Source organism: Hippocampus bargibanti, linkage group LG02 (assembly GCF_051943395.1).
Source record: "Hippocampus bargibanti isolate YZ-2025 linkage group LG02, ASM5194339v1, whole genome shotgun sequence".
Lineage (NCBI taxonomy): Eukaryota > Metazoa > Chordata > Actinopteri > Syngnathiformes > Syngnathidae > Hippocampus > Hippocampus bargibanti.
This window is the reverse complement of record NC_142735.1, coordinates 26,709,224-26,735,268: the sequence shown is the minus strand read 5'-3', so window position 1 is coordinate 26,735,268 and position 26,045 is coordinate 26,709,224. Positions and strand designations below refer to the sequence as shown.

General features: G+C 41.1%; 4 protein-coding genes across 4 annotated transcripts; 1 reads left to right on the top strand and 3 right to left on the bottom strand.

Moving 5' to 3' along the window:
* Positions 1 to 228: 228 nt before the first annotated feature.
* Positions 229 to 1,491, top strand: epdl1 (ependymin-like 1). Its single transcript, XM_088990592.1, has 6 exons — positions 229 to 351; positions 433 to 467; positions 539 to 673; positions 752 to 935; positions 1,003 to 1,090; positions 1,176 to 1,491. The coding sequence occupies exons 1-6, from the start codon at positions 285 to 287 to the stop codon at positions 1,291 to 1,293; spliced, it is 627 nt and encodes a 208-aa protein (XP_088846718.1). The 5' UTR covers positions 229 to 284; the 3' UTR covers positions 1,294 to 1,491.
* A 104-nt stretch (positions 1,492 to 1,595) lies between these two features.
* cskmt (citrate synthase lysine methyltransferase) lies at positions 1,596 to 4,069 on the bottom strand. Its single transcript, XM_088990590.1, is given in 3 exon segments — positions 1,596 to 1,635; positions 1,638 to 2,270; positions 3,862 to 4,069. Coding segments are annotated over 3 exon segments (750 nt in total). The 5' UTR covers positions 3,944 to 4,069; the 3' UTR covers positions 1,596 to 1,600.
* A 2,028-nt stretch (positions 4,070 to 6,097) lies between these two features.
* otub1b (OTU deubiquitinase, ubiquitin aldehyde binding 1b) lies at positions 6,098 to 9,460 on the bottom strand. The gene is made up of 7 exons (XM_088990581.1): positions 9,380 to 9,460; positions 8,880 to 8,941; positions 8,686 to 8,784; positions 8,506 to 8,624; positions 6,973 to 7,057; positions 6,709 to 6,903; positions 6,098 to 6,612 (listed from the first exon to the last, which is right to left on the bottom strand). Exons 1-7 carry the CDS (start codon positions 9,420 to 9,422, stop codon positions 6,415 to 6,417), a joined length of 801 nt encoding a protein of 266 aa, XP_088846707.1. The 5' UTR covers positions 9,423 to 9,460; the 3' UTR covers positions 6,098 to 6,414.
* A 191-nt stretch (positions 9,461 to 9,651) lies between these two features.
* On the bottom strand, positions 9,652 to 25,708 carry LOC148902231 (nectin-4-like). The gene is made up of 11 exons (XM_088990577.1): positions 25,431 to 25,708; positions 23,377 to 23,562; positions 23,132 to 23,299; positions 21,622 to 21,903; positions 21,434 to 21,551; positions 17,010 to 17,164; positions 16,765 to 16,924; positions 15,824 to 15,899; positions 15,498 to 15,548; positions 15,190 to 15,339; positions 9,652 to 11,754 (listed from the first exon to the last, which is right to left on the bottom strand). Exons 1-11 carry the CDS (start codon positions 25,483 to 25,485, stop codon positions 11,392 to 11,394), a joined length of 1,764 nt encoding a protein of 587 aa, XP_088846703.1. The 5' UTR covers positions 25,486 to 25,708; the 3' UTR covers positions 9,652 to 11,391.
* Between the last annotated feature and the right edge of the window lie 337 nt (positions 25,709 to 26,045).

Here is a 26,045-nt window from a genome sequence, read left to right as displayed (position 1 = left end):
TTTTTGATACCTGTGATACTTCCACTTTTGTTCACTGATGTGACTCCATGTTCACATTTGAAAAACATCCGTGACCTTTTTGGCTTCCCGAGATCCACTAAGCAACTCACGCTCTCAATAGTTGAAATGAGTGACTAGGTGGAATATGTTTTTTTACAAGGCAGGTGGCAATTAAACGGCACGAAGAGGACGAACCTTATCCCAGTTTGCGCGTGCTTATAAGGAAGTGACTCCGCCTTCACTCGCTTATTCTTCCCCCTTGTGAGCAGCGACGGCGTGCAAAGATGAAACTTGTTCTTGTGCTGGTGTGCTTTCTGGCAACATGCTTGGCCCAGAAGCCTCATCCGTGCGGTAAATATACTGAGATGTATCTGACTACTTCCTTTTAACACTTTTTTTCTCTTTCAACTTTGTTTTGTTTCTTCCCGACAGCGAGTCCTCCTCTTCTGAGCGGCCAACTTACTTTGGTATTTTTTTTAAATCTCATTGTGTTGTCAAGGGAGCTCAATATGCTCACTGAGATCTTTTTTTTTTATAGGCCACACAGAATGAACAGCTTTGGGCTTTTGCCCGCTACCTGTACGATGCAGTGGGACAGAGGATCAGACTGCAGGAAATGGGATTCTACCAGAATCAATCTTTCACCTACGATGCTCTTCTTCTCTATAGAGAGGTCAGTCAGCCCACGCTATGTTTTCCAAAGATTAGAAAAAGGCAAAAAGCACACGGAGGACTGTCTTCTGTCCACCAGGCTGTCATGTACGAGATTAACCATCGAGACCACACGTGTAGGAAAAGAGCCCTGCGGGTGGATTTCCACCCGATGGCAGTCCCGAGAAACTCGACACTTCTGGGCCAGGCGGTCGTGGGGAGCTCGTCGGGCCCGGGTCAGGGTCTGCTAGTCAACACGTGGACGGGGAAGCTACCTGGCAACGGTGAGATTGGAAATTATTTTTTGGGCCCCCGGCGGTGGTCAACATCATCTCTGATCTTTTTCTGCAGCCCCTTACTTGGTCACAGTGACGGAATTTGGATGCATTCCTGTTTCCACGTCTTATAGAACTTCGTCGTTTGGATGGATGGTGACAAGGCAAGTTATGGATGAGGTTATTTGTTTGATTTTGATGATAGGATGGCTAATGTGTTTTTTTTTTTTTTTCCGCTTCTCCCAACAGCTTCTTCAACAACGTCATTGGCATTTCCGACCCCAACCAGCTCAACCCCCCGGAATTCTGCCACAACGCAATGGACGAGGAGCCTGTCGACTTTTTCAGCTTGTTCCAGATGAAATGAGCGTATGTGCAAGCGAATCACTCGTCTGATCTGTAATCATCTCGTGTTACACCGTGATGCTAATTTAGTCGTCCTCCTGTCTTGAATACATCTTTGCACCTTGTTCAAATGACCCAAAGTGGTCTTTTTTTTAATCAAACGTGTTTAATTTTATCTGCTTTTTAACAAAGTTAACTGAATAAAAGAGATTCAAAACAATGATTGCATCACTGAATTCCCATCAAAAATGTACGGAAATGCTTCATAGCTTGACTAATATTTGTATTCTTTTTTTCGCGCTGCAAAACCAGAATTAGTCACCTATCAGTCAGTGTTGCATGGTTGTGGAGAGTGGTGGGGGGTCAATTGATAGCAGTAGTAACATACTCCCCTCCACTCTCCCACTTCCTGCACCGTGACACGTGCAGACCGCGCTTTCATCTCCAGCCATACCATCCTAGCATCTGGATCCTCATCCGAGAACTGGAGCAGTGTCCCCGAGTGGCGCAACACCTTCAAACATTGCTTCAGCACCACGCCGGCGTTCTCTTTCCCTTCCTCGGATTTCAACAAGGCGTCCGTGGTGCCTTTATCCACAATGAGATCCACACTGGCAGGACCAAAGTGATTGTGCAGCTGCGTACAGTCCAGCTCCACAAAGTCCAGCTGGGAAGAAGGGTTGCCAGGTTTGACTGCTTCAGCCCGCACGTGTTTCTGCATGAGCCGTACGGCCACAGGAGAAATGTCTCCACATGTAACCCGAACAGGCACGGGACAGCACTGGTAAACAGATGGACCCAAAGCGGAAGTGCCGCAACCTATATCCAGTACTTGCAGCCTGTCATCGGGACTGTCCGTGGTCTGTAATACAGGCATGATAAAGTTTCGCACTGTTTCAAAGCCAAAGAACCATTCAAAGTTCTTGAACGTCTTGAGGCTGCTTTCAGCATAGAAGCGGTCCCAGGTCGCTTTTTTGTCCATGTTTTGAATCATATCAGCTGGATGGACACACAGAAGGACAGGTAGGTTAGATGAGATTTAGACTATAATACATTAGGCGTGGCAGGTCAATTTAATGGGTTGGTTATGGCCCTTCAAAAATCAGGCATTCGCCAGTTTAGCTGGTGTATATAATGTACAGGCACTGGACATTATAAACACTGTACTACAGTGTTTATTTTATTTTAATCAAAACTGTGTGCATTGGTGAGGCACACATTTCTCCTGCCTCATGACAGGGGGTGCTGATGATTAGAGATTCTTCTTGCGACTCCTCGGCTGCAGAATAATAGAATTAGTGACTGCAAGCTACAGTAAACAGTTAGCAAGTTAAGTGCAACCATCCAGTCATTTTTTCGTGTTTCTTGGCCTTATTTTCAGAATGGTGGATTACATATCTAAATTGAAATAATTTTCCAAACCGGACTTTCAATCGAAGCAGGAGATAATAATTAAAGGAAGACCAACAACTGTATAGCTCACAAACAGTGAGGGATGAACTGTAAAGTGTCCTTGAGAGTTTTGAAAGGCGCTTATAAATGAAATGTATTATTATTATTATTAATGTAAATCTCCTGGACAGCTTCTCAGCTTTTTGGCCAAGAAGGATCTCATTGAAACTATTCCTGAAGCAACGAAGTTGCTCCAGTTCGTGCTCACTGTTCCAGCTACTACAGCATCAGAGGAGCGCTCATTCTCAGCACAAAAGACTGAAAACATACAGTCGGAACAGGACTGATCAAGGACGACTTTCTTCACTGGCAGTGATCTCCATAGAGACAGAGAGACTTGGACTTCATTTATAAGTAAAGGTAACATGATAATAATGTTTTTCGAATTATTTTTTTCTCTGGTAGTTTGTATACAGTATACAAAGAATGCTGACATGACATTTTTAACAAAACACGTAAACTGTTGCCAATCAAATGGTGAATACGCTACTCTGTGGAGTTCATGTTTGTAAATCTGACTGTGATGACGTCAGTGCCTCACCAGCCATGAACCTCACCACACGTCACTGTCATTCACAGATTGTTTTTACCATTATGTACTGGTGTATTGGTCATATAAATTGTTTTGTTTTTTTTTTTGTTTCCGCGGGATATATAGACAGATGCTTTTTAAAGATATGTATACTTTTATTCTTCTGCTTAATCCATTCATAATGTTTCTGTTGTAAATCGCAAATTTCTCCATCGTGAGACAATGTTTTTCTTGTCTTATTTTATCTAATTTGTGCATCATCGTGATTTTGTTTGATATTCGTCTGCGCTCTATACAAAATATCGAGTTTGGGAACACACAGAATAAAGGATCATTTCTATTATCCTTTTTTCTTTTTACTGCTAATGTGCATTTTTTTTTTAAACAAACCTCTATTGTATACTGTATTGGGATAAATAGGAAGCAAAAACTTTAATTTGAACACAATATACATTACGGTTTCTGCGGGTATTAAAATGTGGGGCACTTCCGTCAACAAAGCATATGAGCTAAAATAGCATTACGCGAGGTGCCGTTAGAGCACTAAAAAGCGTAAGACGCCCCGACAAAATAACAAAATTAATACAATCACACCGTGAAACGTACAGCTAAGAGAAGAATGAAGTCGCAAACATGCTGAAAATATTCTCGGTCTTGTCAAAAACGACTTCGCCAGGAACGGAGTCATTGCGACTTGTGATGCGAGCTCCAAAGATTGTGAGGAAGAGGGCTGACTTTGATTTTAAAAGAAAATCATGAACTACAAATCCGTTGTTCGTTTTCTTCAGTGAATAGACGATCGTTGTTGCGCGTCATTATCATGACTAAATTTTGGTTTCCTTCTTTATGATGATACGGAATATGAATACTGTATCATTGTCATCAAATGGTGAGTATAGTTTTTTGCTTTTTTGATTGTTGCTGTGCTGATGACCATTTTGTGTTTGGGAGCCTTTTACTGAGCGAGGTGCTTGTTCTGTAGCCACAAAGGGACATAAGTCTTCTTGTGCCGGTCCCAAGCCCGGATAAATACAGAGGGTTGTGTCAGGAAGGGCATCCGACGTAAAAGCTTGGCCAAAACAAACATGCGTATCATACCTCTGAAGATATATATATATATATATATATATATATATATATATATATATATATATATATATATATATATATATATATATATATATATATATATTTGTAGGCGGGGGCATTCGGTTTTTTAAAAATTTTTAGTCACATTTAAATAAATTCGATATTTAATTTAAACAAATATAATTTATTTTAAAATAAATGTATTTAAAATAAAAATAATTACTAATTTAAATTTAATGTTACCATTTAGTTTAAATGTATGAATTACATCGAACTTTAAAACATTTTAAAGGACAACCGACGTCACTAACTGACACCAGAAAAACGTTTTATAGCATCTAAAATACCCAAAACATGCACTATGATATTTTTAGTCAAATGCAAAACACAAATAAAAATGACTTAAAGTGTGCAAAATCTGCAAAAAATTGAGCTGCGAATTGGGCATTTTCAGAAAGTCCCGCCCCCCTTTCGTGACGTCACGCCAAGACGTCTTGCATTGCTGGATAATCAAAACAATGGCTTCAGATTCGGAGAATATGCTTTCTTGTTACACATCCAGTTATGAATAAGATTCAAATAGTCCTAATGAGCAAAGCATACATGTTTGCAATCGATTAAAGAATTTATTTGGGCCATTTTGAGGCAAACGGGCGAGGGGGGGATGTCTCAAAAAGAGGAAGAAAAATGGCGACCGGCTCCGGTGAGGAATGAATCAGCTCGTTTCCACAGCTCTGATACATTCTTTCCATGGAGTTTGCCTCCCTCTGCTGGCGGCTTTTGGGTGTAAGACATGGTTTAAAAAACAGTACAGCAAAATACATTGACGTGATGGAAAGACGCTACAATGCGTCTTTTTTACGGTGAGGAGGCGGTCCTTTTCTGACGTCACGTACGGACTCGTCACCAACTCAAAAACAAGACTTCCTGAATGTTCAGCACGAGTCTTAAAACGTAAAATATAGCAATATGCGGTGGAATCTTATTAAAATACGCCCAGTAGAAGTCATGTGAAGCCATTTTACAAATTATGGACACAACTTGTCCGGAGACGTCGGTTGTCCTTTAAATATATTAATACTTCTTTTCCTTTCGGCTTTTCCCTTCAAGGGGTCGCCACAGCAAATCAGTGCCCTTATACATTTTAATTTATAATTAATATTTTTGATTTAAAATAATTTAAATATTTTATAGAAATAAATTACAATAGATTCATCTTTTCCTTTCTGCTTTTCCCTTCAAGAGGTCGCCACAGCAAATCAGTCAGTGTCCTCCATCTTTAGAGGTTTGATCGGCATGTTCAAATAGATTAATAATAAATAAAATAAATACATTCATATTTATTTATACACAGTAGCATTTTTTATTCACGTTCGTTTTCTTCTTGAAAAGTTTCTTAGGTCTGTTTTCAGTTTGGTTTCCAAAATATATTTTTGTTTTGTGGGTGCATTACTTTTTTGTTTGTAATGTGATATTTGGATCTTTAAATATTATGCTCCCCAAAACAGAGATTTGAATAATCACCCTAAAAAAATCTAAAACAAAAAATTCCATATCAAATGAAATTGTTTGAAAACCAGAACCCAAAATAAGTCCCCCAAAAAAACAAAGCCCCCACAAGTGAAAACAATTGGTTTGATGATCGATGCATCCCATTGTATGCATTAAAATGACTCATAACATTGTCAACTGTTTTCTTTACTCCATTTTTTTCCCATTTTGGTTGGCACCAAAATGCGCACAGCACAAGAAATAAGATGTAAATCCCTTTAATAAAACTCAAACGAAATGCAGTGTAACAAAGGAAAAATATCCAACAAAGCAAGTAGATAACATTTACAACCACAAAAGAAAACCTGTACAATTCTAAACGCCTGGAGTCACTTCTATTTTCTCAAACATGTTTTTAGATATTTGGTGATACCTGGAGGGGATGGGAGGCAGGTGGGCGGGTGGGGGTACTTTGAACTTTTTGACATGTCATCCCATATGTCGGGCGAGATTCTGCTTCATCCGCATGGCCGTGGCGGGGAAGCGGGGCAGGAGGCGGCGGTGTTGGGGGCGGGGGGCTTATTTGTACAGAATGTCATAATGGCCTGGTCTGTAGAGGAGAAAGATGCGCGGGTCGCCGCCTTCGGGGAAGACGTGATGATTCACTGTTCCGCCTTCGCCTCTATCCATGTACTCCACAAGGATGGATAAGTTCAGGGCCTGCGCTAAGGCGATGATGTGGATGTGGTCGCTTTCTTTCGACATGGGCTCTACCTCCTTGCGGGGCAAAGCAACAATAAGAAATTTTTAAAAAGCGCAGTCATAATCTGCCATTGTCAAGAAACATTCCCTCAAAGGCGAGTTCAACGGTACCTGCTGACAAAACTCCTTGACCGAGCGTCCTCCTTCGATGAAGTGCTGGAAAAAAGTGTGCTCCCGCTGCAAGTAGCCCGAGGTGAGCAGCCGCAAATACACCACCACATAGTCCGACACATTCTGGTCGTTGAAGGATCTGAGTAGCTCCTTCAAGCTGGGCTGCTTCTCGCACAGCTCAATCAGCCCCATGAACTGGGCAGACATTGGAGAGTCAGTGAGGAAGTCCGCAAGGCAAGAGCGATGATGTCGAAGCAAACTCACAGTGTGATGGAAGTCCTCAATGGTAAACTCGGTAAATCCTTCATTCACCAGGTCCAGTTTGCTTTTCGCTGCCACCGCTTTGAACCTGAACATATGTATGTGGATATGCCATTAAAGTTTACGCTGTAAAGAAAACATAAAGACAACTTGGTTCTTTTGGGGGGGGCTCAAACTAGTTGGAATTTTCAAAGACAACTGATTGAAATGCATTGAAATTTTGATTGATTTTTTTTTTAATACAGGAAAACCAATTTTCACATTAACGCAGCTTAAAACATTTTGGTCAATTGCCCAACTTCAAATATTCTCAACATTGTTTTGCCTTGAAATTTTGAGCTCATCCTATTTATATTTTTATTATTCCCCCAATATCTATATTTTTTGAGAACAAGATTTTTTTTTTATGGAAGAAAGCCAATTTTCACATTATCTCAACTTAAAACATTTTGGTCAATTGCCCAACTTCAAATATTATCAATGTTGTTTTGCCTTGACATTTTGAGCTCACCCTTTTGAATTTTTAATTACCGTATTTTTCGGATTATAAATCGCAGTTTTTTTTAATAGTTTTGTCGGGGGTGCAACTTATAAATCGGAGCGATTTATATGTTTTTTTTTATTACTGTATATCATTTCGCGTGTTATTTTCACATTAAACCGCAAGAGCGCAGAGAAGAGGAAGTGGCGCCTTGTCTACCTGCCGAGTTGGGGGAGTTATTTAAAAGTGACACAGAGGATGAAGATTTGCTTGGATTTGGTGATTTGGAGTAAAACCTGATATTGGTAAACTTGTTAGCATGTTCTTTGTGCTAGAGTTATCTGAATAACTCTTGTAAAAGACTGTTCTGGCAAAAAGGAGGTGTGTCTATCGGAGTTGCGTAGAGCGAGAGCTGCAGTGTTATATTGGAAAAAAAAGAAGTGAAACGGAGCCTAATGTTCTCTATTTTATTTTAATTAATTTATTTTAAATTGCTTTTCAAGATGACATGTATGTTGTTTGGTGTTGGATTTTATCAAATACATTTTCCCCAAAAATGCGACTTATCCTCCAGTGCGACCTATATATATTTTTTTCGTTTTAATTATGCATTTTTTGGCTGGTGCGACCTATAATCCGGAGCGACGTATAATCCAAAAAATACAGTATTCCCTCCCAATATGTTTAATTTTTGGGCACAAGATTTTTTTTTTTGGGGGGGGGCATGCATGAATGCCAATTTTCACATTATCTCAGCTTCAAACATTTCGGTCAATTGCCCAACTTCAAATATTATTGACATAGTTTGGCCTTAAAATGTTGAACTCACCCTTTTTATATTTTTACCCCCCCCCCCCCCCCCAATATCTTTAATTTTGGGGGACATGGGAGATTTTTTTAATGCCGGAAAGCCAATTCTCACATTATCACAACTTAAAACATTTTGGTCAATTGCCCCCCAACTTCAAATATTCTCAACATTGTTTTGCCTTTAAATTTTGAGCTCATCCTATTTATATTGTTATTAATCTCTTTTTTTACAGTGTAGCACTCACCTCTGCAGTTCTTTGCTGTCATCTAGTAGAGACTCAAGATGTGCAAAGCCAAAGGCTCTGTAGAAACAGTTGCCGTCCGGTCTTGTCTTGCGGATGTATGAATATTTTTTGTACAAGTCCTGCAGCAAAAAGAAAAAGTATTGGTGTTACACGGGACATATCGATGTGGTTGCCACTGACCTTGATCTTGAGCTGATAAACTGTGTCTTCCTCTGAGTACTCCCTCTGCAGCACGGATAGTTCCTTTCTTTCTGACACGAGGGGGTTACTGTTGGCGATCTACATGGCCAACCACGAGTTGATTAGAAGAGGAACTATGTTAATTAGAACCCATAATTTAAAACCAAAGCAGATCCTTGGGGTCAAATTCTTACCTCCTGTTGAATTCTGTCCTGCTGTGCAATTATGGCCTCATCATACGCCAAGCAGTTCACTCCTATGAAAAAGGCAAAATTATATCCGTGTGTAAATTTCTCAGATGAACTGATTCAATGTTTTTTTTAATGGTCAAATGCGGATGACGTGCCCCTGAATGCGTTTACAACGCCTGCGACTTCGTGCCTCCCCCACACGTCGTTTATGTTGAACGGTGAGCATTTCCCTTTAATGTTTATTTCATGTCCCAAATCGGAAGACTGAAAGTCGGCCGCGAAAGTGTCCAAACAAGTGTTTCTTTGTGCAAGCAATATTAGCATTAGCCGACAAGCTATGGCCCCTTTCTCTATTTGGACGCTGCGGATTAACCGCTTAGTCCGACGCAAGGACATCGCGCCAAAAGCGACAAAAAGCTGTGGTTTGAGATGATTTTTGCCTGAACAGACGACTGGCTTTGTTGCGCGTTGCTGTTGTGTGTTTCCACATTGTTTTTCCTCACCCTCCATCTCCCCCTGTGATGCTTCTTGCTGCTCCTCCGCCATTTTAGCTGTCCAGATCAATTTCCTGTTTTTTTCTGTCAACCATAACTTTATTGGTCATTTACAAACGTACAAAGCCAGTGACGTGCGTCCAACATCGCGTGTGAATAAGAAAAATTCGTTTACACAAAATAAAAACGTATAGTTGGCATCTGTGAGTATGATGACGTCACACACAAAAGTGCCCTTTAAAAACTGGGTCAAAATCAAATACACAGGCACACGACACAAATGTTTTTTAAGTGTGATTATTGAACCGTGATGCAACGTTTGTCAGTTTGAACTCGTATGCATTAGTCTTGTCAGATTTCGTGCAGTTTCCAAGTACGCCACTAAAGGACGCTGAAGACAAAGAACGGTTGTGAGCAGACAATATTTCAACGTATTTATGGCCAAAATAACCCTGTTTTCGCCAAATTGTATTCAAATCTTTTTCTTAGGGGAGAATATTTGAAATACAGTACATCACTGCCTGGGGTTCCTGCTGTGGCACATATTTGTAACAGCAGGAGCAAAGAAAATACAGTATACCAGTTAAAAGAATTGGGGGATCAATTGCATTCAAATATAATCTTAATGTTGTAAGGAAAAAAATCATCATAAAAACATGTCTCAAGTTCACACTCGAGACAGAATAATACTTTATACTCTATTTGCCATATTTTGAATTCTTGCAATGGCAGAAGGAGGACAATAATCCAGAAATCAGAGAGGGAGATATGGGGGAGGGATAGCGAGCTAAATAGCTAGCTAGATAGCTAGTTGTATAGCTAGCTAGTGAGAGAGAAAAAAGAAAGAGAGAGAGGGAAAGGGAGACAGAGAAACAGGCAGACAGAAAGATAGAGGGGGGAGAGGGTGAGATAGGGAGAGAGAGATACACTAACATACATACAGTGAGACCTCAACTTACAAACACCTTATCTTACAAACTTTTCGTCTTACAAACGTCAAATTTATGAAAATTAAACCTTATAATAAGCACTATTTTCATAATACACACCCACCACGGCTAGCGGAGTGATCTTCGGCGGGAGCACACGACCTAACAGCACCAGAGGTTAAGTTACCAACAGTCCTTATGGAAGGTGACTCTCCTTCCATAAGCCATCAACGACCATGAAAAAGGTAAATAAAACTTTATTTTACAGCACAGTTTATTTCTTTAATTACAGTCCTCATGTTATGCGCCTCTTTTTCCAAACAGCAATTCCCTTTGACCTTAGACCTCCAACGCCATTCCATCAAGCCATAAATGACCATCACAAATGTAAATAAAGTGACTTTATGATACAATGCAGTGTATTTCTTTCATTACAATACAATAGCACATTTATTGTACATAGAATAAGGTATGTTATGTGTAGTTTTAAGGCTTATTTAGTTGAAAAGTATATTTTATGGAAACCCGGGAACGGATTATTCCCATTTTAATGGTTTCCTATGGGAATTTTCTTTTTGAGATACACACTTTTCGCCTTACACACTCTGTCTGTGAACCAATTAAGTTCGTAAGTTGAGGTCTCACTGTATTTGGATATACGAGAGATCTTCTTTTTCTTTCAGCTTCGTCAGGGGTCGCCACAGCGAATCAGTCCTCCATCTTCAGAGGTTTGATTCGCATGTTTGTTTTGGCCAAGCTTTTAACATTGGATGCCCTTCCTGACACAACCGTCTGTATTTATCCGTGCTTGGGACCGGCACAATAAGACACTGGCTTGTGTCCCCTTGTGGCTACAGAACAAGCCATTCGATGAGCTTAATAAAGATGAAGATGCTCGATAAAAATAGATATGTTAAAATATATATACATATTTGTAATAGAAACAGCAGAAAAAAATATCCTAAACTCCAAATGTCCCATCTGCATTTCCTCGAGTCCAGAGAGTACAAGATAGTTTTCAAAACGTCCTGTAAACACTTGTCAGTTTTGACAAATAAACAGCATCTTGGCATTTTGCGGGCAACTTCCCACCTAAACAATCTGGACCTTGTGCACCAGCGAGGCATGAGGGCTAACCACGGTGTGGTTTAACTCCGGTTTGAACCTCTTTGTGCCAATGGTGAGTTGGTTCTGGCTATGCGCCTCAGACACCTGAGAGAGACTGCTTTGGCTTTCCCGGTTGTCAGGATGCTCCTGGCTGGCGGGACCCCCGAGGCCTTCATCCACCTCGTCGTCATTGTCCGTCACCGACGGAGTGCAGTAACTCGGGGAGGGGTGGCGCAGAGACCTGACGGAACTCGCCGGACGTGACCATTCGTCGTTTTGCTGCCCCAGTATTTCAGTGGATCTGATGGTGAACGGTCTCGGGACGTGACACGGAAAGGAAGTTCCCTCCTATAAATGTACAAACCAACGTAAATGGATTTTAATGTTTAATGTTTTTTATTTCCAGTTTGGTTTGAGATGCTTGATTTGCTTTGACACCTGTGCTTTAAACTGATCAATGACACCAGAGTTGGAATTGATTTATAAAATTAAACACAGAACAATAATTGCATATTTTTTTATTTAGTATTTGTATTTCTGTTTTTAAATAGTCAGTGCTAATGTCAATGTAAAAATTCCATTGACATGCTAACGGCGAATTAGCTTTGTGCTCCTGGACTGATATTCTGTCAAATAACAAGTATTAACACACAAGCACTGTAAGAACAGGTAATATAACAATGTTCAAAGTAACATATATTCCAGAATTTTTGCTATTTTGCACACTACAAGGCGCACCTTCAATAAAAGGCTTATTTTAAAACTGTTTTCATATATACCGCATTACAAAGTACTGTACATGGAATAGAAGCTACAATAGTGGCTGCAGTTGCGTTAAGCATCCACTATATGGAGTTACACTAAAGAGAATACAATGCAACACAGTGTTATTTATGTTAGCATTCACAACAGTTGCAAGTGTAACAATGCATTTGACAGAATATTTTACTAATTCAGTGCCATTCCCGAATGTATTCTGGAATTGAAAAGCATGATTTTGTTCGGGTTTTGTTTTTTTTCTTGCTGGGGTGCGTTTCCAAGCTTCGGTCAGACTCCTGGCAATGTTTTTCTCTCCCACGAGGGGGCAGCATTATCTTTTGTACAGCCGCTCCCACTTTCAATGCAGATAACTCTACAACCAAGTAAGCTGAAAATGAACTTTTTCTTCTGATCAAACAATAGAGTCTAAGGTTTCTTACGCTGAATTGAAGGTTTATGTAGGCCTAAAACTCATTATTATGTGGGTCCTGCAATTTGAGTGAAATTGACGAAAATGCTGGCACTGGAGTAGACACATACAGTAAAGTCTCGTTATATTGATATCCTCGGGAGTCGGAAAAAATATCGATATAACCGGACTATCAATATATCCGATCCTGCGGCATGTAAATTTTCTCCTTGCGTTCATAGAAAGAGTATCGTAATAAGCAGTACTACCGATATAACCGATATCGATATAACGAGACTTTATTGCATTTGCACATCGTCTCGCAGCGAATGATTTAAAATACTGCACCCGAAAACTCAGAATATTGATCTAGATACGAGGCGTGTCTGAATAAAAAGAGTACTGTCGGCTTTTGAGAAAATTGACTGCTATTAGTTGGGCCTTACTGTGCGGAAAATTTGGTACATTGCTCAATAAAAACAATCAACGAAACACAATACGCATGGCCCTTCATTCCTAAATTTGTGAAAATAAAAATCTAAAAACAACATCTACTTAAAGGACAACCGACGTCACCTTTTTGTTTTTTAACTGATACCAGAAAAACGTTTTATAGCATCTGAAATACCCAAAACACGCAGTATGATATTTTTAGTCAAATGCAAAACGCCAATAAAAATTTCTTAAAGTGTCCAAAATCTGCAAAAAATTGAGCTGCGAATTGGGCATTTTGAGAAAGTCCCGCCCCCAGTTCGTGACGTCACACCAAGATGTCTTGCATTGCTAGTGAATCAAAACAATGGCTTCAGATCCAGATAATATGCTTTCTTGTTACACATCCAGTTATGAATATGATTCAAATAGTTCTGAAGAGGAAAGCACACATGTTTGCAATCGATTAAAGAATTTATTTGTGCCATTTTGAGGCAACATTGGGGGAAAATCTCTCACCCAAAAAAAGAGGCACAAAATAGTGACACCTTCATTTACACAGGCTGATAAATTCCTTATGTGGTGCTTGGACGCCCTCTTCTGGCCTTCTGGCGGCTTTTGGGTGCAACACGAGGTCCCCAGACCAAACAAGTACAGCAAAATACATTGACGTGATGGAAGGACCGCGACAATGCGTCTTTTTTACGGTTAAGGGCGGTCATTTAGTGACGTCACGTACGGACTCGTCACCAACTCAAAAACAAGACTTCCTGAATATTCGGCTTCTTCTTTTCCTTTCGGCTTTTCCCTTCAGGGGTCGCCACAGCGAATCAATGTCCTCCATCTAACCCGGTTTTGTGCATCCTCTTCTACCTACCTTCATGTCCTCTTTGACCACATCCATAAACCTCTTCGGTCTTCCTCTCGGTCTCCTGCCTGGCATTTCAAGGCTCAGCATCCTTTTGCCGATATAGTCACTCTCTCTCTTCTGGACATGTCCAAACCATCTCAGTCTGGCCTCTCTGGCTTTCTCTCCAAAGCCTCGAATATGAGTTGTCCCTCTAATGTACTCATTCCTGATCCTATCCAACCTGGTCACTCCCACAGAAAACCTCAACATCTTCAGCTCTGCTACCTCCAGCTCTGCTTCCTGTCTTTTCTTCAGTGGCACTGTCTCCAGTCCAAACATCGTGGCTGGTCTCACCACGGTTTTATACACTTTTCCTTTCATCCTAGCTGAGACCCTTCTATCACACCTGACATTTTTCTCCAGCCGCTCCAGCCTGCCCGGTCACGCTTCTTCACCTCTTTTCCACACTCTCCATTGCTTTGGACAGTGGACCCCAAGTACTTAAAATCCTCCGCCTTCTTTATCTCTTCCCCCTGTAGCATCACTCTTGCACTTGGATCTCTCTCATTCACACACATATATTCCGTCTTGCTGTGACTGATCTTCATTCCTCTCCTTTCCAGGGCATATCTCCACATCTCTAGTTTCTCTGCCACCTGTTCCCCGTTCTCGCTACAGATCACAATGTCATCTGCAAACATCATGGTCCAAGGAGATTCTTGTCTAACATCGTCTGTCAGCCTGTCCATCACCATAGCAAACAAGAAGGGGCTCAGAGCTGACCCCTGGTGGAGTGCCACCTCCACCTTGAATTCCTCCGTCACACTGACAGCACACCTCACAACTGTCTTGCAGTCATGATACACGTCTTGCACCGCTCTGACATTTCTGTCACTCCAGACTTCCTCATACAATACCACAGCTCTTCTCTGGGCACCATCCTATGCTTTCTCCAGATCTACAAAGACACAATGCAATTCCTTCTGACCTTCTCTGTACTTCTCTATCAGCATTCTTAAAGCAAACACTGCATCTGTCGTACTCTTTTTTGGCATGAAGCCATACTGCTGCTCACAAATGTTCACTTCTGCTCTTAGTCTAGCTTCAACTACTCTTTCCCAGAGTACTTCCGGAATATTCAGCGCAAGTCTTAAAACGTAAAATATAGCTATATGCGGTGGAATCTTTGTAAAATACGCTCAGTAGAAGTCATTTGAAGCCATTTTCCAAATTATGGACACAACTTGTCCGAAGACGTCGGTTGTCCTTTAAACAAATACCATATAGCGACAAATTGATGGTTATTCAAGAACGTGTGCAACGTTTCGCTCACCTCATCGTGGTCCAAGAGGCTCTCTCTGCCCTTCTGCGAGTTGAGTAGTACCGGCCGACCCAGGTAGTCGTACGCTCCCCCTCCTCCATCTCCTCCCCCCGACCTCCCACCCATGATAGTGGAATGGCTGTCACGGCTGGGGGCCAGCTCCTATCATCACAGGAGACAGACGCAGATCACAAAATGGTGGATGAGTAGCTAGCTTGCACGGGCAGTTTTACTCTTGAGCGGAACGCTACGTGAACTGAAAATGATTCGCTGTCTTTTATTCAACATCAAGTTTGATCACTGCGACGAGCAGGACTGACCCCAAGGGAGGACAAGGTTCCCTCCACCCTCAGCGGGATGCTCTCCTCCGTCTGCAATGACAGCAAGCAGACACACTTTGATTAATTTTGCGCACAAATTTGCCAAAACTTCCCACTTTTGCCGCTCCCTCAAGATTAACAAAGCGGCTTCTCCGTTTTCTGTCGCATCCCGAGTGGTTCATTATGTCTTCATTTCATGTCTTGACAAAGAATCACTGACTCAATCTGCTGGTTTTTGTCTCCCAGACAGAACTGGGTCGCATAGACGGACGAGAAAAAAATGTCATTGTGTTTGCTCTGCAGTTGTGGCGAGAATAATTCCTTACTGCTCCTCTTGCATCTGTGCTGACCGAGTTGATCCTCCTCAAAGAAGCCTGCCAGGAGAGAGTGCTTATTTCCTCCCTGTGCACAAGAAAAGATGCTCAAATGAGATCCGCGATTCTCTCCAACAACCGTATCGCGTATTCATCCAATTTGCGGACATTATCGTCAACAAAATAATTGGAACTGAAATTGAAAGAACATTTTCGTTTTTGAAACAAAGTGGAAAGGAAAGAAAACGAGAAAAGTAACTGAAACATGTTTCGTGTTAGGCAACTGTCCTTTGTTTTCGTTTTTGTCTATCAGACGTCGTCTTTCGGCGCTCATTTTAAATATTAAAAATGTATTTCTATTTTTGTATGACTGTATGAGCCTTTGGAGGATTTTCGTTTACCTTCCTTGATTTTTCAGGATTTTGCCATCTGGATTGATTTATTTTTATCTTTAAATTACACTAAAACCAATAAAAATGTAGAAAAATGAATACTTTTTTGAAACACTAAAACAATTAAACCTCTCAAAAAAAAAAAGTAAAATAAATAAAGAAAATAAAATACAGTCAAAGCTGGGTTGTCGACCAGAATCCGTTCCAGAAACCTGTTCGAAAACCGATTTGGTCGAAAACCGAAACATTTTTGATTATTATCAATGTCATCAATATTTTTTTTGTCGTGATTGAACAATACAAACATCTCGACTCACGATGGAAGGAGAATAATAAATCTGTCACAATGAGATGCGACACAAGGAATGACACGCGTATAAGGAAGCGGAGGGGAGTCGAGTGGTGCATTCAGTTGCGCTCAGTTTGGTTGTAAACCAAGCCATAAAAAAAACCAACATTTTTGAACCAAAACCGAATTGGTCGAGAAGCGAGGCGTTCAAGAACCCAATTTTGACTAACGATCACGAAAAAAAACGGAAATGCGATAATCCCGCTTCCTACTTCTTCTCGGTCAGTTCCCTCTTCAGCTTCTTGTTCTTCTTCTTGTGATGACAGGTGACTGTGATGATGATGACCAGCATCATGAGGAGCAGCCCGACAGCGATGACCCCGACGACGACCATCGTCGTCTTCTCCGACATCATCTGCCTCTCTGGAAACTCTGTGGGAAGGCAAAGCAAGGAAGTGGTCAAAAGTCTGTGAAGGATGCTGAGCAGCGTCGGGGGTGGTCAACTCTCGACGGCTACCTGATACGAAAATCTCCACCTCTGCCGTCCCCACGCCAACCTCATTCCTCGCCACGCACTGGTAGGTGCCGCTATCTGATAGGGTGAGGGGACGCCGGAACTCCAGTGTTCCGTTGGGGTGATGGACCAAACCATCGGGCAAAGCCTTATCGTGTCTGCAAACACAAATGCAACATGAAACAACAGTCATCAAAACAAATTCTCGCTGTGTAGCTTCACATGCCACAAAATGCATTTTTTTCAAAGGTAGATTAAAACAAAAAACTATTTTTAAAAATCTGATTGTGTTTTCAAAAGCGTGCACACCCTCTCAAAACTGCAACATGGCTGTTTTGGGAATTGGCCTATCTCATTCAACTCATATACAATCAACCCTTGGTTTTCAAACATCTCGGTTCTTAACCAATTCGGTTTTTGACCAAAAATTTCAGGGTTTTTTTTGCCGTCTTGGTTTACAACCGAAAATGGGTTCTCCACCTGAATGCACCACTATACTCCCCTCCACTTCCTTATAAGTCACTTACTTGTGTCCATTGTGAGCTAACATGTTTGTATTGTTCAATGACAATCTTCTTCTTTTCCTTTTGGCTTTCCCTTCAGGGATCGCCACAGCGAATCAGTGTCCTCCATCATGATAAAAAATACAAAAATACAAAAATACAAAAAATATATAGTATATATACAAAATACATAATACAAAATAAATACATTATATAAAAAATACAATATAAATAAAAATAAAAAATAAAAAATAAAAAAAAAATAAAAAATACATAAATAAATAAATAAATAAATACAGTAAAGTCTCGTTATATCGATATCGGATATATCGATAGTCCCGGTTATATCGATACTATTTCTATGCACGCACGGAGAAAATTACATGCAAACAGGGTCGGATATATCGATAGTCCCGGTTATATCGATATTTTTTCAGACTCCCTTGAATATCGATATAACGAGACTTTACTGTAAATAAATAAAAATAAAACAAAAAATACAAAAAACAAAAAACAAAATAGTAAATACAAAATACAAAATAGAAAATAAATAAATAAATTATATAAAAAATAAAATATGAATCAAAATAAAATACAAAATACAAAATGCAAAATGCAAAATGCAAAATGCAAAATACAAAAGAATATACAAAATACAAAAAAATATACAAAATACGAAATAAAAAAGCAGACATTGATTGCATTGATTATAATGGGAAATGTTTCGGTTTTCGACCAAATTGGTTTTCGAACATAGTCTCAACAGTGCTCGTGCAAAATACAAACCCTTTTTTTTCTTTTTTGACAGAAAAAAAAAACAAAGAAACGAACTGCTGAAATTGATTTGAGGTCACTCAAAAGAAAAATGGACGCAGATGTTGTTGACTCCCGCCGAACATGCGTGTCAATGTGATTGGATAATTCTGGAAACTGCAACATATGATTTAACACTTGTGCAACAACCGCATTATTTCACTTGGTTATTTTTACTTCCTCTTCTTAAAAGGTTTTAAAAGGCCCACGCGGTGACACACACACACACTCGGACACAAACACATACAGTGTAGATGATGCGAGTTGCATCAAAAGTTGAAAACGTTGTGAAAGGATGTGTCTTGGTCTCAGGTACACCTGGACAAGAAATGAGTGGCTGGGGGGAGTTGATTGGTTGACACAAGGAACAGGTCTGATGAGAAAAAAACTTGTGACTTTTTGCTCTAAGCTGAAAAGTTGATGCCGACGGGCGTTATGCGGCGAAATGTAGTTGGCAATGGGGCGTTCGTCGGACTGACGGTTTACAGGACGATTGTTCAGAACAACCCAAAGTCCCGATGGTCAAGCCTTATATTTATCTTTCTCATGACTATTGAGGTCATTTTGAGGCAATGAAACATTCATCCTTTTTGTTCCTCTTCCTTCCTCGTTCGCTGTCTTTCGGTTCCCTTCTCAATTGGGGCCACTTTTCCCTTTTTTCTCCGTCTTCCAACTGCGCAACCATTAAACATGACGGCGTACCACCAGCAATTGCTTCAGATGCCTGCTATTGACAAAGCCAACTGGTTTGACCCGCTGCGTGCACGCGCTGAACTTCGGCAGGCTGACAGTCTTGTTTACGGGTTTTTATGGCGACCGTGTTGACGTTACAAAATAAAAAAAAATAAAAAATAAAAAATAACAATGAAACTTCACTAGGGCCAAATTTCCAGTGCGGGACATTTCAATGTTTTTTTTCTCCAAAAGTTCCCTGGTTACCATACAGAATATTATGATCGGCTCTACTTGCCCCCTAAATGGTCAGCAGCAACAAATAAAGTCATTTGACTTTTATAACTTCCAATAAGACTTTTGAATCTTTGTGGGTCTATTTGGACACGTTTTCCAAGTACCTGTATAATGATTTAATTCATTAACACCTTGGAGGGTTTTTGAGCATGATCGATCTTCCAACATCATTGTCACAAAAGGTCATGCAACAGCATGACCTTTGCTAGGCCACTCCAAAACCTTCAATTCATTTTTAAAGCCATTCAGAAGTGTGTTTTGTATTATTTTCATGCAGCAAAACCAAAGTCAGCTTCAGCATGAGGATGGCTGAAAATTCTTTCTCAACATTTCCTGGTAAGGAGCCAAATTCATGGTTCCATCAGTTTTAGCAATTTGTCCAGGTCCTTAAGTGATAAGCAGCTCCAGACATCACACTACCACCACCATGTTTGACCGCTGAGATGATTGACGTTTATCTCAAATGCTGTTATATTTACACTAGCGGTAACACGACACACACCCTTCTTCTTAAAATGTTGTTGTCGTGTCACAAAGCTCTTTTCTTCTTCGTGGTCATCAGCCACTGATGCTTGACCCATTTTTCCGTATCCATTTTCCGTACCGCTTATTCCTCATTAGGGTCGCGGGGGGTGCTGGAGCCTATCCCAGCTGTCTTCGGACACAAGGCGGGGGACACTCTGAAGTGGTTGCCAGCCAATCGCAGGGCACACAAAGACGTACAACAGTCAATCTCACATTCACACCTAGGGACAATTTGGAGTGGTCAATCTGCCTGCCTTGCTTGACCCAGTTTTTGTTTTTTTAACTCATTCGCTGCTATTCCTGAATTTATTCCATAATTGAAAAATGTGACATGGAGCACCATTCCCGAATTTGTTCGAGTTTTGTTTTTCATGCGGGTGTTGCAGATAAAGCGCTGGTTAGACCTCTGGCAATGTTTTTTTCTTCCTTTTTTTCCATGTTAGTGCTTTGTTACAGCTTCACCTGTTGTTAAAGTGCTATATGAACCAATATGTATGTACATATTACTGTCCATTGTATTTTGGACAGCCACCCTCATTACAAGCTCATATAACTCCAGACCGATATAATTTAGGAATTCATTCTTTTTTCAACTTTTTTTTTTCCACTACAATCGAAATTTTGATTGCAGCCAGGTTAGCATTGCAAGAGAATCTGTTCTCAATTGTTAATCCTGGATAAATACCTTTGGTACTTCATGGTAAGATCAGAGCATTGTCATCAAATGGTGAGTATAGTTTTGCTTTTGTGATTGTTGCTGTGCCGATAACTATTTTGTGTTTGGGAGGCTCTTACTGAGCGAGTTGCTTGGTCTGTAGCCACAAAGGGACATAAGTCTTCTTGTGCCGGTCCCAAGCCCGGATAAATACAGACGATTGTGTCAGGAAGGGCATCCGACATAAAAGCTTGGCCAAAACAAACATGCGGATCATACCTCTAAAGATGGAGGACACTGATTTGCTGTGGCGACCCCTTGAAGGGAAAAGCCGAAAGGAAAAGAAGAAGATTCTTTTTTTCTGATGAAAGAAGAGAGTCTAAGGTTTCTTACGCTGCATTGAATGTTTCTGTAGTCCTAAAACTCAACATTCTGTGAGTCCTGCAGTTTAAGTGACAACAACAAAAACCCAGGCACTGGAGATGACACATATTTGCACATCGTCTGGCAGTGAATGAGTTAAGAGTTGAATCATTAAAAACTGACCTCTTTGACTTTGTTGCTGAGATCGTTTGACAGACCCTAATTTGTCAGACTGGTTGAATAACAATTATTTCGTGATTGAACAAGTCGAGAGGTAATCAGGCTTGGGTGTGGTCAGTGAAAATGAAGTCAAATGAACAGCAACTACCACGTCGCATGCAATCAAAACAAGTTGACACGACTAACTTTAGGTGACACATGGTTTTCTGTTAAACCGAACCGCATTGGCCACACCCCGATGACTGATTTTCATCCTCCAAAGTGAGTAAGCACACAATGACTAGAGTACATCAGTTTCAGCGTCACAGTTATAGGCCAATGTTGATATCACGGTGTAGTCACGTTCGGAGTTATGGGAAAAACAACCGTCCAGACGCTTAGTCAACGGACATCCAATATTTTGTCAGGTATAACTGTACCTTGCCCAGGTGAATTTCTGCGGTTTGGGGTTTCCTCCACTCACGCATGTCAGGGCAGCGTGCTCCAGGCCCACATACCAGTCCCCGTTATAGCCCGACACCTCAGAATCGGGAGGAACTAAAAGGCATATATATGTTGAGCAATGTTTGGAACCCACTTTGGTCATCCCAAATTTGATCCTACTCACAGTGTACGACCAGCCTGTTTTTGTGCCGACGCGGCCCCGCAGTGAGTGTCGGGTGCCACACCAGACAATCTAGCTTCTTCCCGTTCATTTTCCTCAGGGGGTGCAAGGAGAAGTGGGTGGTGATGGCCCCGTTCGCCCAGGAACGGTTCATGGACTGACCGTGCAGCTCGGTGTCCCACGACAGCTGTGGCGCCGGGCGGGCCAAAGAGCGGCACGACGCTGCCTGTCGATATGACTGGCCCTCGACCAGAATCACAGGATCCACAGAGGAGATGGGGATGGCTGAATGAGAAACATATCAAAATATCTATTAATTTGTACAGAAACCACCGTTGGATTCCTACACCCTTTCTAAATTTGCACCTTCTATCTGTACCTGGATGCGTTCGGTTACAGATGGGGGTCATGATTTCAGTTTTATTCATGTTGAATTTTCCATGTGGTTAGTGAGAACAGAAGTTACTGCAAATTCATAAGTATGGCCCAAAACCAGTTTGTGTCATCTATCATTTCAAGGACTTTGACTTTGGGCGTCATAGGCCCACCTATTTAAAATTCAATTTTCTATGTAGCTCTCTCTCTTGTTTGTATTTATAATTGTATTTTGTTTATTGCATTGTATTTGTGATTATATTTTATTTATTATAGTACCTATGCTTGTCTGTGACTGTAAAGTGTCCTTGAGAGATTTGAAAGGTGCTTAAAATGTATTATTATTATTATTATTATTATTATTGTTGTAAATGTCAATTACATTGGCCTTTATTCACAAGGGCGTCATAGGCCCACGGCTTGCAACACCACAAAATCCCCTGATTTAAACCCCCCGTGTGCAAAGATAAACAAATATTTATGAATAACATTGGATCTCACATTGACCCCTGTGGGACGCCATACATTCATGTCCAAAGCATTTGGGATTTTATTAGATTATTTGTTTGCCTAAATGTCAGGAAAAGACAGTCAATTCAAATCATTAACGATCAATTTGCAAATTGATTTGTTGTTTCGTCGACCAACCATTTCAGGGTGTTCCCCACCTACAGCTGGGACAGACCCCGGCTCGCTTCGCGGCCCTTGTAAGCAGAAGCATATCAGAAAATAAATGGCTGGGTGTTAAATTGATTAATTTTGACACCTCTAATACCTGTATTACCATCAGTAAAAAATATATATTCAATTTTTTTGCTGGGAATAATACTATGAAATGTCATGTGAAAGAACCGCTGATTCGTAAATACGTTGATATTTTGAATCCTGGGCTTTTTTTTTTGTCCACCTTATCAATCGACTGACAGGCTTCACCTGTGCCATGATTGCTTTCAGCTATTTCTCAATAGTCACGCTCTCTCAATGTCTCAACCAATCCGAATCATTGATGCCTCCTTCCTACCACCACACGTGACAACTCGAAAATGCAATCCAGTCCAACTCCCCAAGACCAGTTGTCATTGGAACTGCTCAGTTGTTTGATTCCATATTGGCGTTTGCAAAAAGATGAGATACTCACTCCACACCATGAGGTTCACTATTTGGTCAAAGTTTCCCAAAGGGTAGGAATTGATGTGACAGGTGTAGCGCCCCTCATCTGAGACGTCTGTGCTGAAGAGGACTAAAGATGAGTCCTCGGTAGGGATGCTGCTGTTGAATCGAACACGACCAGACCAGGCTCCAAAAGCTGCCAACGTGGAAAATATTTGACTTTGTTGTGTTGAAAAAGCACACACACGTTCATTTCATTGCACATGTAACTACCAGTCTGGCCGTCAATGTGATGAGCGGTGATGATCTGTTCCCAGCCCTCTGGGGTCACCCTGTACCACGTGACTTGCACCACCAACTGCGTTTCCTCAGGCTGGAAATGGCAGGGCAGGACCGTCTCCTTTTCAGCCAAGGAGTAGATGGAGTCATTCGGCGGCCGCTTGACAAATTCCCCAGTCACTGCAACGAATAACGACGGTGGCTTTTGAGGGTCACGCGACGAAAAGGATGGAATAGCATAAAGAGCAAGGGTGTCAAAGTCATTTTTTGCCACATTGTAGTAAACGCTTTCCTCTCGAGGGCCGTTATGAATTTGAGGAAGCCATTAGAATGTTTCATCCCCTCCACATATTACATACAGAGTGCACAACTAATTGGTGAATGACAACTTTTCAAATTTGAAGTAAAGAATAATAACTGTTATTGTGGTTTTCATACGACAATTTGAAATTTTGGTTCGGATTTCAGTTAGCATCATGGCACTTGATCTGCTTGATTTGCTTTTGTGGGGCGAGTAAAATGATGCGGCGGGCCAGATTTCGCCCTATCACTGTCACATGGAGCAAAAATGAGAATTTGTAAATGTAGGTCTGCTTCTGATCGTCAGGAAATGCTTTCCTGCCCCAGCGCTGCTTTGTAGGAAGTCTTGATTTTTTTTTTCCTGAGTGCGTTGGGGACAAGAGGCTCTATGTTGCAGAGACCGACGTGGCGCTATCAATACAAGCGAAGATATGCCGCTTGACAAGTTACACGAGACAACCTGTCGTAGCGCATCGTGTCTGGACAGGGCCGGAATTAACGACAGACGTACAGTAAGTGGCTGATACGGTGTCATTCCTTGTACAGATCAGGTGTCTGGAGAACCTCAAAACGCAAACATACACTGCGTAGATCCTATTGTATTTATTTTGGAGTGGAGGAAGAAAGAAAAACGCTGAATCCAGCTTAAAATTTGCTTAAAACTATCGCCGTTGATGAGAATGAGGTTTTTATACACTTGGTATTCGTTTGGTATCATCTTCAAACGCAACTCTTTGGACACACGAACACAGCAAATGATTCACAACCTTGCGCGGTGAGAACGAGACTGCTCGTGTCGTCAGCGGCCATGATTCATGCATTTCCTGTGAAGGGAGGCTCGCCCCCGTTCACCGGCAACACATGGTCTCATTGTGTCTATCTCGAAGACTTGACGCGTGGAAAAAAAATAGATGTGCATCAGGCCAAATATCGGTTATAAGACATATCTGCGCATATTTTGTCCACAGCAAAAACATTTTTCGGACCTTATCTGAATTTTGGGACCTTATCTGATTAGGAAGTCCCAACGTGGCATTTTGGGAGTATTGATAGAGACATTGTGGGATCTAGTTGCCCATCCACACAGAGAACTGTAAAACTCAGGTAATAACGTTCACACTCAACATATTTGCCAATTTTCTTTCTGTTTGAAAGTAAAACAAAGACTAAAGGACAGCAAACGAGTCCCACCCCCAACCCATCTGGGCTAATTTTGTTCATCCTGAACTCTTAAATCAACAAATTTACAGGGTGGGCATAGCCCTGAATTGATTGCTGGTCCGAAAGAAACAACAGACTATGTTGTCCAAAACTTTTTGGGTGGCCAAACAAAGCCCACTTTCATTGATATGAGCCTGATTTTAATCCTCTAGAGATGAAGGAAATGTACATATATAAACATACACTACGTTGATGTGACTGATTACTGAGATGTTGTTTTTTTTCCTCAACACTATAAGTGATCAACAGCAACCTGTTTTTCCTGATACGTCAGGCAGCGAACAGCACGCCACTGTTATTTTTGCTCAAGCTATTGAAAGGCTTTGACACTCAACTGTGCTTTCGTTTGGACTTCTTTAGCGCTGATACCCTATTCAGAATTTTTTAATGATTGGAGCAAACAAGTCTTATTGTTGACACACTTGATTGCCATTATCCTGATATTAATGAGAATAAAAGCATATGTTGAATGACCTGGATCCGTAGGACACATGCATCTTAACACATAGAATAAAAATACTTCTTACCAGAGATCCATGGGACCAGGAGACACAGGGAGAGTCCTCTGAGCCAGGATGTCATCCTCCCAACAGTTTTTGCAACACTTGAGTCGCCAAATCATCAGCCTGTGCTGCCAAATGCAACCATGGTACTGGTATCCAGAGCCCTAAATACTGAATAAAGTAAAAGTCCTAACATCCGGTCCGTTTTCTGTGGTGGTTTGTCACAAACATGGTGAGAGCACAAAGCTCACCTGTCAGGGATACACCTGTTTGCATTACCTGCACACTTGTGCTTCCACCTCCCTTTCGACCTTTTGAGTCAACTTACCGGTTTGGTGGAGGCCCGTTGACAGTTTTTTTTTTCGGCTCTCGTCTTTACTTGTTCACACCGGAGGCTGCAGACAACAACAACCCTCCAGCAAACAAATGAATAATAAAAATACCATAAAACCTGCCACCTTTTGGTGTATTTGAGCAGTACAGTGGGCCCCTGCATACTCACATACATGTTCTACACTTCTGACAAAACAATTAATGCTGCTTCAACAAATTTTATTGTTAAAAAAACACATTGGATGCATTTCATTGAGCTTTTGCACATGGCAAAGACCATTTATACATAACAATGGTCCGAGCATT